The 20,856-nt window shown below is 36.3% G+C and overlaps 1 protein-coding gene across 1 annotated transcript in view; it reads right to left on the minus strand.

The window, feature by feature from the left end:
* Positions 1 to 20,856, minus strand: part of GTF3C1 (general transcription factor IIIC subunit 1) — a gene marked incomplete in the record, with an annotated part of 1,808,906 nt that overhangs the window by 1,623,067 nt on the left and 164,983 nt on the right. The window contains 2 exon segments of the mRNA XM_044089472.1: positions 7,784 to 7,927; positions 14,465 to 14,641. Coding sequence (XP_043945407.1) covers positions 7,784 to 7,927; positions 14,465 to 14,641 — 321 coding nt within the window.

Consider the following 20,856-nt stretch of genomic DNA (forward strand, 5'->3'; position numbering starts at 1 on the left):
TTATAGGAGAAGGTGAGGTAGATGAAAAATAATTTTTGATCTTGAAATATGGCTAGAAATAAAGTTAAAAAATAAAAAAATAAAAATATGAAATTAATAAAAAGGATAACCGAGAAAGCATAGAATGAAGAAGGATAGAGATCAGTAATACAGTTATGGAAAGAATATTACTATGAGAAATTTTAAATAAATATTTAAGGAAAAATATAAAAATGTTTTTTACAGTGACAATACGATGCAAGAAAAGTGGAGAAAGAAAAATATAAAAGATCAAATAATGCACTGGAATATTTAGAATATAGTGAATGATACAAAGTACTATGACAAAGGAAAAGAATTATATAAAAGAAATCAAGAAAAAATACAAGTATTTTATATAATCAAAGTGATTACTTTTAATTTTACTTTATTTTTTTTTACAAAGAAAAGAGTAGTAGTATTAAGTTACTTAAGCAGATTAGTAAAGGAAGATTGCAGCCTAATGAGAGAAATAAAAAATGTAAAAGGAGAAATAGAAAGAACTCGTGAAAAGATTATGAATAGTGTAGCACACTATGTACAAGAAATGCTTAAAGAAAAAAGAAGGTAGTGAAAAAACATGGAATGCAAAAAACAGTTAACAGAAAAAGAGAATAAAGAGTCGGAAAAGGAGATTTCTTTAAATGAGCTAGATAAAGTATTTGGAGAAGCAAATACAGCTTCGGATGCAGGTCCACATGGAATAGGGTATGGAATGTATAAAAACATGAAGGTATTGGCAAAAAATATAAATTTTTTTACAGATTCTGAATGAATGGTTAAATGAAGGTTTTATGTATAAAGACATATGTAGTGGAATACTTAAATTAATTTGGAAGAAGGAAGATAGAAGACAATTAAACTGGAGACCGATAGCACTGAATAATGATTATAAAATCTTCATGAAAATGATACAAACATTTGAACCTAAAATGGAAAATATTATGGAAGATAGTATGTATATATAGTATAAAGGGGAAGGGCTCTAAAGAATTCTTAATAATAGAGAAATTGTGGATGATATTATGAATAGATAAGAGGAGGCAAAAATCATGACAGGAGACATTAATAAGGCATTTGATACAACTGGACATGAAATCTTATGGGCAATCATGAAAATACAATAAAAGTGAGAAAGTTAGGAAATTGTACATGTCAGTGTATACTAAAAATGAAATAAAAATACTTCTAAATGGCTGGTTAAGCCAAGAGGTACATATGAAGAGTAGTATAAGACAAGGATGTCCAATGAGTTGTACACTCTCTGCATTAGTTATGAGTATGATAGTACGGGAAATAAATTAGAAAATGAAGGAGGCAGTGTATCTAGCACCTGAAGGGGTACAAATTCCAGTTCTATTAATATACGCAGAGAACATTACAATAACTGCAAAAAAAAAAAAAAAACTAAATATAATTTGAACAAATGAGTGTCTAGAGGTAAAAAGGATGGCTTTAAATAAAGAGAAAAGTGCAGGTGTAGGTAATGTAGTAAAGACATGGGTATCTATTTTAAAATTAATTAAATTTTTGTGTTGGGTATATAATTCGGGAATAAAGATGCAAGTAGAACGCAATGGGAAAAAACAATAGAAGAAAAAAAAATCTAACACAAAAAGCACTTGTACCATTATAAACAAAAATAATAATAATAATAATACTGGCCCAACAGAATAAAGCAGCAATAAACTAAGGAAAAAATAAAAAGTTCAGCTTGAGCGGACAACCCTTTATTTCATTTCAAATACTTCAGAATAAGTGAATAACCATAATAAAAAACACACCCTTTTTATACCGGTTACATTAAAATAATTAACACTTTTGACAAATTTATCAATCATTCAATTAACAATGAAATGCACATTTGCTTAAACACAGCCTTCTATCTTTTAAAACATTTAATATTTACACTCTCATTTAAACCTTTTTATCAGCATTTAATTCAATTTGCCAATGCATCTCTCCCTGTTCAATACGATTTCTAAAAACACCTCTTTGCAAGTCTAAATATACTTGTTCCAATATAGAAAATTGGAACTTTTTATAATTAGTGCATTCTATAGAATGCTTATATAAAATATTATTGCTGTCACATTTCTAATAGTGTACTGATGTTCCCCAATTCTCTCTTGCAAAGTTCTAGTTCTCATTCCTACATAAAATGCTAAACATCCACTACACACACTGACGTACACTATTCCTGTACATTTACATGTAAAGTGTCCTGGTACCGTCAGACTTTTTGTATAAGTGTTTAAAAATGGCCCTTGTAATATATACCAGCACCACTTACATGTGCCACATTTGAACATACCCTTTTATTTTCTCAGTATTTAAATTATTGGGAATATTTTTGTATTTTCTTGTTGTAATAAAATCTTTAAGCTATACCTATTTTTATGTACAAAATTAGGTTCACTACCAACTGCCTTGTATAATTCATTATTACCTTAAAAAATCCTCCAATTCTTCCAAATTATATTTCTAATGTGTTTACTACCTACTGTTATGTCAAGGTTAAAAGATAACGTCCACCTGTCATCAGTAATGTTCTTGTCTACATTTTTGGTAAAACCATGTTTAAGTACTGGGGGATATAAATCTGGTCTCCTAAGACTTATTTCATGTGCAATTTCATCTAACCACTTTTTTTCATAACCGCTGTTGACAAACATATTACTAATGAATTCTAATTCCTTCTTAAATATACTATCTTCACTGGTCATCCTACTCGCATGAATAAACTGGCCCTTTGGAATGTAGGATGACTACTTTTACTGTGTAAGTAACTGTTTGTAAATGTTTTCTATGTATGCTACTCGCTAAGGTTTTTACACTAATCTTCCATTCCAGATGAAACATCTAAAAAGTTCACGGACAGACCCCCATCATCTTTTGTAAACTGTAAAAAAATCAGACTTGTTTAATACTTCTATAAAATGTGCAACAGTGATGTTGGGCCAGTATTATTTATATATATATATATATATATATATATATATATATATATATATATATATATATATATTTTTTTTTTTAAATCTGTCTTTGCTGGTGGAGAACATATAAATTATCATTCAGGAAAGAAGGCTTATTTGATAAATTCAGTACTGATGGAAAAACAGCATACTTATTGTGTTTACATTGCCAACAGCATTTCAAAAGAAATGATTGTAGATACATTTTTCATTTATATAGGGTTCTAGATTAAACACAGTAAAAAGGAGTTTTGTATGTAAATAAAGAGGAAGGATGTTTAGGGGTAATTAACCCTGTGGTATATATGCTGTTTCAATAAATTTCTACAAAGTGTTAAGGTGGATAATTAAAAAAGATGAGATTAGTACTAAAACTGTTTAAATACAAGTACGATAAATTGGGGGTGTGGTAAAGAGTAAAAGAGAAAAAAAAGTGTGTGCAAATGAAGACATAAAAATTACCCAAGAAAAAATGTGTAAAATTAAACATTCTAAGGAACGTGTGTTTTTGAAATGTAAAACAGTTATGGGGAAAACCTGGTAAAGAAGATTTTTTGAAAGATATAAATAAAAGTAGTGCATAAAATAAACATGGATATGATTAAATTTAGATATTATACGAATAAAAGTAAACAGATATAAATTTATGTTGTGTGTGTTACATGGAATGAAAGAATAAATTAAATTATGTTTAATGGTAAATGGATTTTAGAAACAATGTTACGTAAACAATGGTTATGGAAAAAGAAGTGGGGGTCTAACAGATGAAAATTTATTATGATTGTAAAGAAAATGATGAAATGACACTCCTCTGTATTACTATTAGATTTATTAAAGACCTTTGACACAGCTTCACATAACATACTTCTTCAGCAGCTCGAATCATCAGCTTAACACCAACCTCCAAGGTATGGTTTAACAGTTACCTACACAACAGGCAACAATGTGTAAAGTGGTAAGGTTGTCTATCTCAATACCGGACTAACAGAACTGGAATCCCACAGGGATCCAGTGTCAGACCCTTACTTTTTAATATATTCAAATCAATAACCTACACCTGCCACAACAGCATACTAATCCAATAGGCTGACAATTCCACTATTATCTCCTCCTCTGACAACATACCAGACCTACTCCAAAAAATACAGACCGCACTTACATTAATAAAATTATGGCTAAACAACACACAATTACTACTTAATTCTAACAAAACTAAACTTTTAATGTTCTCACCTAAAACTTGCACATCTGAATTCAAAATCTATTCCCATAACAAAACTAAGATTGAAATCATAACAAGTGCTAAACTTCTCTGCATTACAATAGACAACAAACTTGCATATGACCAACACATACAACACACTTAAGAAAACCCATTGCAAACTAGGAACACTTTAGACACAAACACGTTTTGGATCCAAATACCAAAAAAAGACTTGCAAATTCCTACCTGATCTCCATCTCTATTCTACAGTGCTCCCATCTTTACTTATCTACACAACACAGTCAAAACCAAACTCCAGTCTTGTTTTTACAAAATTAGAAAATTTACTACAGGCTCATCGTACTGGACCCACCACTGCAATGCTCTCAAAGAGTTAAAATTACTAGAATTCTCCCACTATCATGACTACCTTCAACGTTCTATAGCACAAAATATAATACAAACCCAATAGCTGTCCTGAATTAAAATCTATTCTGCATACCCACATTCCCACCAGAAACCTCTGTTCTCCCAATAGACTACCTAATTATGTATGCAAGCCCAAGAAAAGAGCTGGCCAATATCTTTACACTTTTGCCATGGCTAAGCTCTGGTACAACTTGCCAAACAACAATCACCACTATATAAAATACCAAAAGGTTCAAGCTGACACTAAAAACGACCTTGGCAACACACTGATCTGCCTCTGCTCTACAACACACATCTAATCCCGTCTTTCCTATGTTTTCTTGGTCCCTCTCCCCATCTTTCCTCCCCACCCTTCTAATCTCCTTACAACTTTTTTTTCCTCTTCTCTCACTCTCATCCTGCCTACATCTTTCCTCTTCTATATCCTCTTCCACTTCTTTTTTTCCTCTTAAATTTCTTAATGCAACACATCTAATTTCTCCCCAATAACCTAACTTTAACTTTCACTTTTACTTCTACTTCTATCTGCTTTCCTCGTTTCTCTGACATTATCGCTAAGCACTAAATCTTTTCATTTCCAGAACCATCAAAAGTTTTTTTCTTTTTAAGAAAAAAATAAAAAAACAAAATTACTATGTATATTATCAACCTATTATTGACCTTATGCATCTATTCAATTTCTTTAAAGGTTATTCACATTAAATGTATTGTTCTATTACTGTTGATTTTACATCATTGTGGAGCTTTTCTCCCTGGGCTTCCTATGAAAATGGGTCTTTGACCCAGTCGGACTTTCTCAGTTACCAAATGTAAATAAACAAATAAATTCATAAATATGGTGTAAATAGTTATTTTTGTATATAAACAAAGGATTTATACTCTTTTTGGCAGGTGCAGTGGGATCTTTTACATCCACCTGAGCTACCACCAACTCAAGAAGATGGGGGACTAGGTTTAACATCTCAACCCCTTATGCTGCACTGCATTATAAGCACTAGATCTACCTGGTATGTGGGAACAGAACCCACAGCCATCTGCACCAAAGGTGAGTATGCTACCTGTTGCCTGACTTATATTTCTGAGAGTCTGACTTGCTTATCTGAAACTTAGCTATAGAGATTGTGTCCATTGTGAATGGCTGCAAATTAGAGTTGAGACCGTGGATGTGATGCACTATGGAAGACAGGGGAGAAGTTTGAGTTGTGTGAAGGAGTTTTGTTTGTTAATCAACTCCAGGTAGTGATTAGTCCCATACCAAGTGGAAGGACTGGATAATCTAAGAATCTTGTTTTTTTGCATACGATGCCTTCTTCAATATGTCATAAAATCTTCACCTGAACTTTGGCCACAGGGAAGCATTTTACTGACACATTTACAATATCCTATATATACACAAAGCACATTTACTGATGTGCCAGTCAAAACAGTGAAAGGCAATGGCCAAGTCGTGCATAATTATTATAGTAAATTATTCTGTCTGATACAGACATTTTTGTATTCTATAATATCAAAAGTCTGTTACTTGTACATTTTTTATTAAATGTATTATGTACATAGACAACCTTGGTTTGCAGGTTCTTTCATGTTTTTCTCTCCAGGCATCTACATCAAATAAGATCCGCCCAGTGATATAGTACACTAACTTTCGCCTCATGCTCTCTCATGCTGTTCAATTACTATTACAGTCACTAAAAGAACCAACCAGATTTATTTCCACTTCTGTTGCTGGTAATGTATTTATTTGACATTTGTTAAGCGGGCTAGTCCACTTGAGCTAGTGCCCTTTTTCAGTGGAGGCCCAGGGAGAAAAGCTCCACAAAACGTAAGACCATATAAATACATAAAGAAATACGTACTACAAGCTATACGTACAAAAAAGAAGACAACTTGCAAAATTATAATATAGAACAAATAAGAGAAATGAGGATAGAAACAAAATAAACAGATAGAAAAAGGAAAAAAGAGTAAAAGTGATAATCCACAGTGTATAAGAAATTAGAGAAGAAATTCAAGTAGGGTGATTACAGTGACAAATCCAGGTACTATACAGGTAATTTTTTAGAGCTTTCTTAAACTCATGGACTTGAGGAATTGATCTGAGGTATTGGGGGGGGGGGGGCTTAGTCTAAGCAAGAGCAGGAATGTAGCTATAAATGTATTTGGTTTGTATATCTGTAAGAGACATTTATCTGAACTTCTGAGTTCTGTAATGCTGAATTCTCCTCAAACTTTGTATTTTGTTTTTTTTTTTTTTTAGACTTGCAGTTCTTGGATACATAATTTTGCAAACCTGACACATAAAATGAATTTAATCTATTCTTTCCCGAGCATCAGTCATGATGCATACATTTATATCACATGCAGAAACACACTTCCTTTTGACCTTCTGCAAAGTCAATTATAAGGGCACAGTAAAGGATCAGACTTGTCTGTGATCCCAGAGACACCCCCTTGCTAAGTATACTTTCTTCTCAGAGAACTTCACTTGTTAACATCAGTATCCTTTCAGGTAATACTTCACACCAAGCTACTGCCATAATACCAACACAAAAGCCTTTTAAAGTTATTCAATGACCTACTGCATACAGTACTGCAAACAGATGCATTGCACTGAGTTTGAAGTATCACTTGAAGTCTAAGAATGCCACGTGGATAACACATGCTTAACCATTCAGAAAGTGTTTTCATGATTTTGCTTACAAGGGAGGTCAAAATGACAACATGGTAGTCCTGGATCTATTTTCTGCATGATTAATTAAGGAAGGTAGTATATGGTATTTAAACTGAGTTTTTTAGTTTGAGAGACATTACCTGAAGAAGCAGCTTAGTCTGTGAAAGCACTTGTGGTGTCAACAATAAAAGTTTTTTTTAGTGAAACTGGCCGTTTTGGAGTCCCTCTGTCTTGCTGGATTAATTTTTTGGTTTTCTTTACTGGGACTTCTTTACCAGAAAGGGTTGGTATTTGTGTTTTTTCTGCTTATTACTATATTATGTGCTTGGTGATAATTGCAATACATTTTAAAAATCATAAACAGATGCATAGTACTGCTATTACAGCTATTCACACTAAACTAGGAATATCCTGTTACATCCACAACTTCATGTCTACAGACTATACAACAGACATGCAAGGCTCTGAAAATGCAAATCTTACCTATCAACATGAAAACGCTTGAGAAGCAGGAGAATGGTATACTGCTGCACTCCATTGGGAAGTCGGATCACATGAGACTGCAGTGTGATAAGACCATTCGCATCCAGTACTCTGCGGTGGTAATGCATTTTGCCAGCATCCACTCTAAGGAAAGAGAAAAGACAGTACAAGCAAATTCAACCGAAGCCATTTAAACTGCAGCATTAACAATGCTGGACTGTTATGACATTAAATGGAAAGTCAGCCATTACTACACTGCCAGCAACACATCAAAACACAAAAATGTTAACAGAAAGTACAGTTGTGTAAAATCTTACCATAACAGTAGATCCCCTTGTTTCACTACTGCAGTGTTAATTACCTCTAGTATCACCTGCCAAGGATAGCTCAACATCCATCCAATGTACCAAAGCGTGCAATACCTCTGAGCATTGTACGTCAGACATACACTCCCACCACAAACATACAGCATAAAGGTGACATACATATGCTCCCAAATTGGAACTACCACAAATCTACAATGTTAAAGCTTCTTCCATTTTTTTCTAACCTTTTATTATTTGAGTCTATATATTTATTCAATGTGTTGTTTATTTTCATCAGCTCTGAGCACATTTGATTTTTTTCCCTCTAGATTACTGGAAGCCATGTCTTGCACCAAAGCTGGAGCTTGGACTACTTTTTGCTGAACAGCTGCACGATTCTTCCCAGTCAGTGTTTTCTTTTCACCTTTACTATCTGATGTTCATGCAGTTCTTTCAGACTCTACAAATGTCTTCTTTGCTGGCATCCATCCAAGCAGTGTACTTAATAGCCCTGTAACTGAATTTACCCTAACTTGCAGAGTTACTGCCCACAATCTTTCAGTTTCCTTTTTTACACTGAGAGCTGAAATCAAGCTGCTGATCAATGTGCAGCCATCTTGGAAGTCTAGAGCACATCTGTTTTTGTGCAGAATTAAAATGTCCATTGTCATGGAGTTACTAAGTCTGCATTACTTTTATTTATGGTCATATTTTTTCTCTCAAGACACCTATACAATATTTAATTAATAACTGTAGAACTGCTATTTTAGGTTTGTGTGTACTGGCTGCTGGTAAAAAAAAAAATAGTGGAGTACCAGTGGAGTAAGAATATGCAATATGGTATGTTTTTCTTGTGGGCCAGATTTCCAAAGATCTGTAGGAGGGCATGACAGGGTGATTGCACAGCTAACAACTAGTTGAATAACAAATGCATACACTGATCTTACATATATAAAATGATTACAGCCTAGCTTTACTTTCATGCAGGAGACTCAGCTTAAAGGAGAGAAGCATTTAAAGCATACAGTTTTTTAAGGAAGATGTACAATGAACGGTTTTCTTCCTATTCAGGGGGTATGAGTGGAATTTGTATACTAATAGTAGCTAGAAAAGGAAAACCTTTCTCAGTGGTAGATAGAAGAGCAGACAACTAGACATGCATAAGGATACCTGGAGGGTCACTGCATAACCTTAACAGGAGTGCATTTTCCACAAGGAATGAAGCTTATTTGCTGTGTGACAGAACTGATCTTCAGGAGAGATTCTCACTTTGAGGAGGGGAATATAATATCCTACTCTCAATGGATAAATAATACAGATGCCCCAGGGGAGAAATCCAAGTTTAGGGAGGTCTTCAAGCTAGGTACATTGCTTTAATTAGTATGGTGAATGCTTCACAGTGGTAAAACTCATTTCAAATAACTGTGTGTGTTTTTTTCTGAGAGGATTTTAACTACTCTAATGAGAGAGTAGACTTTAACAACAAGCGAGAAAAGTTATCAACTGAACAGCTCTGTAATTAAACAGCAACTTCTGCTTGCCCATTCTCCTCAAATTCTTAATGCCAGCTTAAGGAATATAGTTATGCCCATGCACTGGAAAAATCAACAGTTATTAATGCCAGGGCACAGAATTTTAATTACAACTTAGAGACTTTTGTAAACAGATTTGAAAGGGGTTGGAGAGACCTTCAGATATTAATGCAAACTCAACAGGAAGAGAAAACTGACAAATCTGGTTTGAAATCAAGTATATCACATACAAAACTAAATAAGGAATAAAGAATTTAACTGATCTGCAGAAGCACTTAATGTAGTTTGAGAATGTTTAATTCCAGGTTATCAGTATTGTGGCTGATCATATCTTTAATTTAAATAACTTAATTTTAAAGATTCTTAACTACAAGACTGACCATGACAAAACAATGTCAAACCTCAGAACATTACAGAATATACTTAGAGTATTATACAATATAAAGGACCCGATAAAGGGAGGTTAATAAAGGATCCTTTAACATTCTTAGTGCTTCATATAACCTTTACTGTAGCTTATATAAGTGGCATCTGAAGTAGGACAAAACTGATAGGGACACAAGACTCATTTCTCACTGGGCTGGGATTGTTCTGTTTTTTCCTCTAGGACCAAAGCAGATTCCTCCTACAGAACATAACAGGGGAAGAGCTTAAGCAGGCAATAAGGGAAATAGCAAGAAGAAAGTTCACTTTCCTTTAGGGATTCCTATTTTTAAGGAAAATACACAAGTTACACGAAATTGCTAAATAAATTAACTATATATTCTGACAAGCACAGAATTTCCATTACCCTGGAAGCAAACGACATTAATAGTTATGCTGAAACTATAGCTTTATCGACTACTACTAGGCTGTCTTTGTGGGCCATCTTAAGCCTAGCTAATTAACCAATGTGAGAATCAAACCCTGCACCTTGTGTCTAAGGCAAATACCTTAACCATTATGCCAATCTCTCTCTTAAAGATGATGTTACTTTGAAAGACTAAGAATCACTGCTATCTTGAACCATAGCTACAAACTTTTTACTACTTTGTTAGTAAAACATATGAGACAGTTACAGTGTTAAATGATACTGTTAAGATAATGCCATTAAAATACAACTAGAGTTTTTATTAGCAAGTTTTTTTGTTCAAAGAAATTTTGATTTTCTTTTTTTTTTCAGTAACATGCATTAAATATTGAATTATGATAGTGATGCAATAATAACTGATGCAATAATAATAAAAGAATTCAATAACAAATAAAAAAAAACAATCCAAACTATATACAATATATACAAATCCCTGAATACAGTAAAACATATTATTAAAGTTCCAGAAAAGAAAATTATTTTCTATCTTTCCCTTCTTTTGTTATTAGTAAGCATTGATGTGAAGCACTCATTTGACATGGCAGACTAGGTATTCCAATTGAAGACATTTAAGCTGATAGGTTTTCAACAAGATTTTATTAAAGGTTAAACTCTTTACAGGAGGGGAAAACTGCTCTTCCATTTCTAAAGGGACTAGACAAGGTTCCCCCAATTCCTCTCCTGTGTGCGGAGCCTTTAGCAGAAAGACTTACACAAATTCAGCCACAAAGTTATGTGACAGGATAGCATCAAATAAATCTTTTTATGCAGATGACTGCGTAAGTCTATCTTTCAAATGCAGAAAAATTACCTAGACATAGCTAAGGAATTGGTATGTTTTAAGAGGCTGTCCATGTATCAAACTAATAAAATTGAAGACCAAGGTGATTTAACTTTATTAAACTCCTATGGACAGGACCTTAGATGAATGTGTTTTTTTTTTTGTAGGACCCAGGACAATTTAATTACCTTGGACAGAGACTGAGTAATTCTTTGTAAAGTAGCCTTTCACTGTCATCTATCCATCCATCCTCAACCCCTTTTCCCATTCTGCACATGTGGTCAGGGTGTCATTTCAATAGTGACAATCACCTCCAGCCAATATTACAACCGAAATTTTCAGAGACGTTACAAGCACTTAATTTGTTTTACCAATGATAATGTATGCGATAGGTGGGACCTTGACCCATCTACCTAAAATATTCTATCAAAACTGCTTAAGATTATACCACCTGGACAAATGAATGAAAGTAAGACCAGGTTAGCCTGGAAGTTGGTGACTAACATTTCAGTGGGTGGATAAGGTGCTCCTAATACAGAGTTTTACTGTAAAACTACTACTTTTAAGATTATTCTGCAACTTATATGCGAGCCCATTATCAAGCTACATGGAATAATCTTCATCTACAAGAGTATAAAGATCTAAAAGAAGTGCAGCATGACAGAGATGCATTCAGACTTAATAAGGCATAGTAGTTTACTGAATAGTGTTAGATGTTTCTAACACATGGGATTATTTGAAAGTTAATGGGTACTATTACCAGGTCTATATTACGTGATCAAATGATCAGGTGATCGAACACCTAATCAACCACGTAATATCGAACTGAAAAATAGCGAACGCTGCCGGGAAACGTTACCATTGGCACACACAAAAAAAAAAAAAAAAAAAAACTTTACAGCCAAACTAAGTGGGGGGGAGGCTGTGCCCCCACACCCCCCCAGACAAGAAAACGGCAAAATCCAGCAAACTGCCAAGGGAAATCTTTCCCTGTGTTAAACTGGCCATTCGCTGTTTTTAGCTTTCGATATTACATGGTCGATGTTTAGGTGTTCGATCACCTAATCATTCCATCACGTTCTATAGACCCCTATTACCCTAGCCAGCTCCATGCAAGCTACTGGCTAGCTTACCAGAATCCTTACATAACACAACCCAAGCTCAACTAGAGGCTCAGATGTCAGTCAGACCTTACTAGGTAAGACTGGAGGGGGCAACCATTGTAGGCTCACCTGTCCTAGGGGTTGGGGGGCAATGCTCTGTCTCACTACACGTGACACCCAGGGGGAGCACTAAGTGTTCACAGAGTGAAGTTCTAAGCTGAGCAAAGTCATAATACAATCAGTGGCAAACAAGAACAATAGTGAAGTCATATTACCCTAATACATTCATACAAAGTGGCCAAGGGGAAAACTCAGCGTGCAATGGTGTGGAAAGGAAATCTACAGGAACAGATCTCACCTAAGGTGTGGATTAAGTTGAAGTTTCCCCCCTACATGTGCCACAAAAAAAAAAAAAAAGGCATTTTAGATTCTGTAGGTGGCAATGCATGTTTAAATATTTATACTCCTTCAAAGTGATCTCAGAATTTTTCAGTATACTCCTCATGCTGGAGGTGTGAAAACAGGTGTGTATGGAACTGGAAACATATTTTGGATTTGAGAAAAGTATTCAGCTTAAAGGAATATTATACAATATTAGTAACAGACGGTGGCACAACTTGAATCAGTTAATACCTACTATTTACTTGCTTTCTTTAAAGAATCAGGATCTGTTTAAGAAAACAAAAGACCCTGTGCAAGATTCACTAATTTTAACAGCGAAGTGTTACCACTTTTACCACTCATAAGTGGAAAAAAATGCCCCCCCCCCCAAACTAAGGAAATGACTGTCAAAAAGCAAGTGATATAGCAGTTAGAAATACAAGCTAAGGACTCTAAATTGACACAGAAGATACTAAATAAATGGACCATTGGGTGCTACATATTAATTACCAAAGAGAATTCTTTTGATTTCAAGACTGTAACTGTTGTATATTATAGTACTATTTTTGTCATCTCCTTATATTACAACTTTCTTATGCCTTTTGATTTCTTTTATTTGCCAGTATACAATTCCCACATGACCTAATAAGTTAAAATTTATGGCACGTTTTCTGAAATTGTCCATGAACATGTCATCACAGTATTTGTAACAATGTAATATGCATTTTTCCCATTACATTGTGACTTTTGAAATGTTTTTTAATCTGTACATGCCAGGCTATGAAATGTTATGAACAAGTATTCTGGCTCTGTAGCACAGAGGAATAAAGCCTCGACTGTGACCTATGATTTCAGGAAGAGGGCCAGGCGCTAGAAGAGTTGGGAAGGGGGATGGGACAGAGTGGCTAAATGATGACTCGCCCAACCAGGAAGGAGGCAGAGGTGGTATTTTTCAGAGGTTCATTACTTTGTAAGCAACATCAAAACTAGTTACGACTGGGGGCAAAGGACTGGTGATGGCAGCCTTCATTAGCATATGTGTGGTAGCACACAAGCACATTTGGAAAGTGTGGCATGTACCTACTCACATTAGCCACCTGGGGAGGGATTAGAAACTAGTAGCATTACCTCAGTCTTCCACATTAGACAGGGATTCCAAAGTCCTTGGATGGGCTAGAAGAGGTGGTAGCACAGCACAGGAGGATGCTACTACTAAATGAGTCCTTTGGGATACTAATCCACATGGTCTGCAATGCAGGTTTGCTGTAAGAAGGCTAACGGTCCATAAACAATCACAGACAAAACCTTCATGCCAGTCTGGTCCACTCTCAAAGGGGGGAGGGGGAATATTAAAAAAATACATATATAAACAAATATGAAAGATGCACAGTGTTTTGATGAAATCCTTAAATTTTCAAATCAGTAATGTTTTACTATTTTCTGCAACATGTCAACATTATAAAAGAATGAACTATAAGCAGTATTAGTGCAGGGCAACTTAAGGTATTCAGTCACTGCACATTTTGTAAACCTAGTTGTTTTTACAGACTAAATAAAAATATGCAGTTGACTCAAACAATCATCTATATCCACTTTTTCTTGTGTTTTTGTTTGGATTTGTGTTATGTTACACAAGTTTGAGACATCTGGGTCAGTTTTCTTTTCTCAATAATCAATTATTCACATACGGCAGAAAAAAATGCAAAGAAAATAAAAAAAAAAACCTTACTTGAATGCACCACTGTGGAGGTCCCGTTGAAGTTCTCCTTGCCACCTGGCTCGACCAAGACGTTCCAAAATACAGTAGGAATAGTCTGGCAGTTTTACTTCTGGATCACCTTCCCAGCTTATCAAAGCTCTGTACCGCAGCATCTGTGATGCAACCACAACAAGTTTGTCTCCCCATCTAGAGTAAGACAAACACAAAGTAAGATAAAATTATGCATTCCAGGCAATCTTTTCCTTCATACTGAGGCCAAAGACAACACTGAAACTTCCAAGAAAGAATAGTGAGTTACCATTTTGATGATTAAAGTAACACATTAGTTCATCACTCACCCACCCTCTTTACTACCACGGTCAGAGAGACATTTTCAAGCTAATTAATTTCTGATACACGAAAACTAATGTATACGACTGCAATTCATGTAACACTGACTCAGCCTTGTACAACCACCTGTTCTCCACTAATACAACCACATCAGAAATGAGTAGTTATCTTTAAATTACTATACAGAAAATCAGCCTGGTATCTGCTTGTTTTATTAAATGCCTTTTATTTCAATTCTTTAAGTGTCCTTATTCTAAAGAAATGGTCAAAGGAATAAGCATGTTAAACTTATTTTTTTTAACACAAAGTTACGGTTTTACAAAACTCAGTAATTCATACTTAGAATAAATTAACCAAAACCTAATTTAAAAAATCTATACTTGCGTATTCCTGATCTTTTTTTTTTTTTTTTTTTTTTAAACTTGGCAGATGCAATGGTAACAACCTAATTATCACCCACAACCCATGTTAAAAAGCTTGGTATTCACCATAATGACAGAAGTTTAAGAAAAAGGTACATACTTCGAAACCGCCAAGATGAAGGGTGGGGGGTAAAAGAGCAGTCTGTCGAGTTTGCCAAGGGTGCGAGGCAGTCTTGTTTCCTGCAAGCCTAAGTTCCTTACAGGCTTTAAGGTACTATGAGGAGAATCCTGCTGCACTGAACAAAGCAAGGCCCAGTACTGTAGAAACAGATGCCAGGAAAACCTGTACTGGGATCACCATTACTGTGAAAGATTAATACGGAGTTACAGAAAGTGTACAGAATCAAGGTAATGAGCTGCTAATCAGCTTCACATTTAGTCCAGGGTTTGACTCCCTCCACCTCCTACTCTGCAGCACTAAGCAAGTCACTTAATCAGGCAGTGCTGCTGGGATACTCCCGACACACGTTTTTGCCTAGCATTTTTTTTCAGATAACACATTAAAATAAGGTATACTGTTACCAGTTTTGCTGATGCCAGAAAACCCAATATCAGCCTACAAAGAGTATATATAGTCATTGGGAATACCAATTCATACTCCGTGACCCCAGGTAGGAAAATAATAAAACCAAAAGCAAAAACGGTCTCAAAAAGCTTCATGGCAGATTTTTTTTATTTTTAAAAAAAACACAAACATTTTACAATAGTGCTTTCTCAAGTCTATCAGAAAAATGGAGCAACAAACAGAGCATAAACACAGACAACAATATCTATTAACCAATTAAAATACTCTACTTTAAAGAAACAATGCTTATACTACATAAACATATACTTATATATAACATAACAATAATTTCAATAGTCTAAATCATAAAATATCTAAACTGTATTATTTTCGCAAAGGTCTACATTAAAGAATTGGCTTTAAACTGCATATCCCAATCAGTCTTGGTGGATGGTCTGCTCTTAAAATAGATATCCATTTGTACTTGCCCTTCTCTGTTAGTGAAAATTCATCACCACCTCTCTTGATTGTTCTTACAATTTATAAAAGTGTGTTCAGTCCATTCATTTTTAAAATGCTGAAACAAGTGCATGGTTTTCTACCCCTCTACATACATCAGAATAATACTCACAAATTCTACCTTTTAAACTTCCTATCGCTTTTCTCAACATAAAATGCTAAGCATTTCCTATATTTAGCCAAATATGCGAGATTCACTAAATCATATGCATCAAAATTATACTTCTTCTTGGGAACTGGATAAATGAATATACTACTACACTGGAAAACAGGATGCTGCATATGCAAAGGGGGTGAATCCAATTAAACGAAGCTGGGAGACCAGTCTGTAAAGAAGCAGGGTGATGTGAATGGAGCGGAGAAAAAAATGGCATTACTTACTGGTCAAGGCAAAAAAGTGTCACCAAGTGGAAATGAAAATGAAGCACCCTGGCACACCAAGGCAATGAAGGAAGAGGTAGAGCTTCTGGTTGGTGGACAACAAATGTACAAAAAGCTTTAATGTCATAAACACCTAAGGCTGGAAACACAGGAGACAAACAGCCTGAGAAGTACAAGATTCGCCAGCCTGGCAGAAACCACAACAAAGATAGAAGGGCCCACTACTTCTACTGAAGTACTCCCCAGATACCCTGCCTTCTTTTAAAAATCAACTGTGGATGTTAACTGAATGTCCTGTTGAAGTGGAAGACTCATCTATTATTGAGGAAGCAGCAGCTGCAAAACTAGTAGGTGCTTCTTTCACTAGGCAATCTGGTTTATTCACAGGACAGAACAACTTTTAAAATCTTTTTTTTGTACAAAAACTAGAATCTCTGTACTGCAATCCCTTTCTGAAGAAAAGAAAAAGTGTGTGAGAGAAGAAAGTTATTAAGACAATCTTTGGTTAGCACAGTTACTGAAGCCCACTAAGGCCTTAGAAGGACTAATGTTACATGAGTCACCTAGACAGCAGAGATAATCTGCCCATTAGTGGGCAAAATGAGCCGACTGTAGGCATATTTAGAGAATAAAAGCACCGAGTTTGTGATAAGAGAGGACTAATCCTAACCATACAAAAAAGATAAAGGAAATGTCCTAATAAAAGAACTTTCAGGAAGCTTGCAACAACACATGTTGAAAGTAGAAAAGTAGTGAAGAGAATGAAAACAAGAAATACACAGTGAAAGGTTTGTGCAAAAAGTACCACAGAAAACAAAAGTTAAGTACTTACCATAAAGGAGGATCCATTTTATCTTTGCCCATCCACTTCAACCTGTAGGTTGTCAGATCTGACTCTGATCTGAAGCTGGCCATATTCAGAATCTTCAGACTCTGAGCTCTGCCTCCACTACCCACAAGCCCCTACTGTTGCACTCACTCCTCAGCTCAAGTTGTTCCATGGTGAAATTCCTGAACCACCAATATGATTAGGATGGAGGAAAAGGCGTCCAGGGAAAATGGATTCTGAAATAGATCTTCCTATTCAGGCTTTGAGGTGGGACTACCAAGACCAATCAGGAGCACTCACTGGAATAAAAAAAAATGAGGGATGGTTGAGATGGAAACACAAAGATAACAGAGATGTATCACTGTGGTAAGTACATAACTTTCATATCTTATGTCTTTTCTGTCCAGTCTCAACCTGTTGGACAGAGTCCCCAGCCAGTAAACACCCAAGGGGCCCTAGGAAAAACACTCACAAGAAGCTCTAGACCTTGACTGTACATCCAGTTTATAATGGGACACAAAATTATCAACATTAGACTGGGTAGTTGCAGCACAGACAATCAATAGAAGCATGAAAGAAAAAAGGGAGAGGAGGTAGCCACAAAACTTGTAGAATGACCTTTAGGATTCTCAGGTAAAATAATTCCTTTCAAGGAGTACACAAAGGAGATACAAACCAGAAAGCTATTTGGACAGGGACACTTTGGAAACAGGCTTGACAAGTCTTGCCTTAGAAAATGGAACAAACAGTTGGTCAGGTTTTCTGAAACTTTTTGGTTTTGTCCAGATAGGCAGCTTAAACAGCTTGGATTCCATCAACAGTCAAACAAAGAAGCAAAATATTCTCTCTTGTTACAGAAATCTGGAGAGAAAAAAAAAAAAAAAAAAACAAATGAATAGACTGGTTTAAATTTGATTCTGAAGCAACTGTGGACAGAAACAACAGGTTAGTTCTTAAGATTACTTAATATTTCATAAAGACAGAGCCAAGAGGTATAGAAGATAATGTTTGGAGACTCTTCTTGGCTGAAGTGATGGGCACCAAAGGGAGTTTTCCATGCCAAAAATTTTAAGGACATCATAGCTGAGAGGTCTAGAAATAACTTGCAGCAGTACAGGAATGTCCCAAGGAGACACAAGGTCCCTGACAGGTGGGCATAACAAAAAGGTGCTCCGCTAAGAAGGCCTTAGAAAGCATAAGAGCTGCCAAATCAGAATTATCCCTGCCAATATGGGAGTTTGAAATGGTGGCCAGATGTACTATAACAGTCGAATAACCAAGGCCAGACTGAAAAAGATCAGCCAAAAAGTCCAGAATGGCATCTAAAATGTGCTTAAAAAACCTTGCCAGAAACCCATATAGAAAAATGCATCCACTTACTAGCATAAACCTTCTGGTGGAGAGTTTTTGGGACAAAAAGTATACGATCAACTCTCAGAGTCTAGGATGCCTGGCTATCACTGGATTTGGAAAAAACATGCAGTCAACTTGAAGAAGCAAAGGCCTGGGAACTGTAATCCTGCAGGATGAGAAATCAAATATGGAACTAGATCCAGCACGGGGGGGGGGGGGGGGGGTGAAGAAAATGAGCCCAAAGAACGAACGGAGAACCAAACCTGTTCGGAACAGAACAGGGCAATGAGGATAACTGTTGCTCTGCAACAGGTTGCCTTCTGAAAAAACTTGATTATCAAGGGCATTGGGGGAAATAGGCAGAAGACCAGGGGGCCAAGCATGCTGTACAGTGTCTTTTGTTGACTATCCTTCTGGAGGGATCAGGGCATAAAAGCTGCTGCATTTTCTGCTGGACAGGGAAACAAAAGGATTACAGCAGGGGGGTGTGTCAGTGGCTGAAAGTCTGCTACTGTGGGATTCAGGGGAAGTTCCTCCTTGCCTGTTCAGATACCATACCACCAATGTATCGTCAGTCTGTAAAGCAATGACATCCTTGGGGGGGGGGTCCTAAGATGCCTACAAATCTAGGAGTACTGCCCTCTTTCCAAGACACCGATGTGAAGACTGGCCTCATACCTCAACCAGGTACTTTGGACAATCTTCCCAACAAAATGGCCCACTGCAACCAGGGGGGTACTCCAACCGTGAATATTGTGGTGACAAACACCTGTCAGAAGTGCTGGAAAGTCCATGGGAAGAGTCAGATAAGACCACTGAATGCAAGAGTCCATTGTAAAATCCCCATACAGAATCTCACCAGAGGTACAAGAAAACAGAAGCTGACATATGCCCAAGGAGATGAAGTATTGAAGCAGTAGAGAGTCTAGGAACCTGCAGAATGTGTGAAGCCTGTAGACGAAGTGAATTTAGCCTTGAAAATGGCAGCTTGGCTATCTGAGTGACTGTATCCAAATGGCTCCCAATAAATTCGAACACTTGAACTGGTTTCAAGCTGGACTTACCATGATTCAGTGTTATACCAAAGGACAGACACAGCTGGAGTAAGAAATTTCAGGCTTTGATGATGGATGCCTTCATGTATTCAGTCAGGAGCCAACAATCCAGGTAAGGGAATATTTGGAATCATTGCAGACTGAGCCCGACTGCAACTACTGCCATGCATTTGGTGAATATCCAGGTTGCTGTGGTGAGACCAAAGGTATAGCCCACAACTGATAATCATTGTTCCCCAGCTGAAAGCATAGGCAACTAATGCAGAGCCCCTCTATCTTTACATGATGGTAGGATCCACAGTTGTCTTTCCTCAGGAGAAAAAGAATGGACTAAATTGTGAGCATCCGGAATTTGGTCCGTTTGACAAAACGGTAAAATTTGTTGAGAACCAGAATGGGTACAAGGTCCTTGTTTTTCTTCAGAACCAAAAAGTATCTGGAATAGAAAAGATCCTCTCTAATCTGGTGGGAGTTCTTGGAAGACTCAGGTGGCCAACAGTTTTTGAATTTCTCCTGCTGCATCCCTCTCTAGCGGGGTGGAAAATCTGGAAGAGATTTTTGTGAATCTTTGGTGTGGAAAAAAAAAGGGGAATTATATAACCTCTGGACAGGACTCTCAAAACACATGGCCTCCCAAGCTTTTGGGTGGACTGCCATTCAACCCCCGACTGCCTCCACCGAGCAGCAGTTAGGCAATCCCTTCAGGGTTGCTGGAAGGGCCTCTAACAGAAAACCCCATGGAAGCTCTGCTTCTGCTAACAGACCTTGCCCCATAGGCAGAGTCCATTATGGTTGCCCCCACTCCATGGAGGGGACCCTCAGTTGGAGTGTCCTGGAAAGCTTGCTGTGCTTTGCAAAAACAAAAAATGTATGCAACTTTGAGTTAAAAAGGAAAATGACATGCAGCGCTACACTCTTACTTTAAACTTCTTAAAGTTGCACTAAACACCAACAAGAAAAGAAAAGATTGTTTAGGCGTAGAGGTTTAGTCTAACTTAAAAAGCCAT

The sequence above is a fragment of the Protopterus annectens genome, chromosome 12.part0 (genome assembly GCF_019279795.1).
Source record: "Protopterus annectens isolate FY-2018-M chromosome 12.part0, PAN1.0, whole genome shotgun sequence".
Lineage (NCBI taxonomy): Eukaryota > Metazoa > Chordata > Ceratodontiformes > Protopteridae > Protopterus > Protopterus annectens.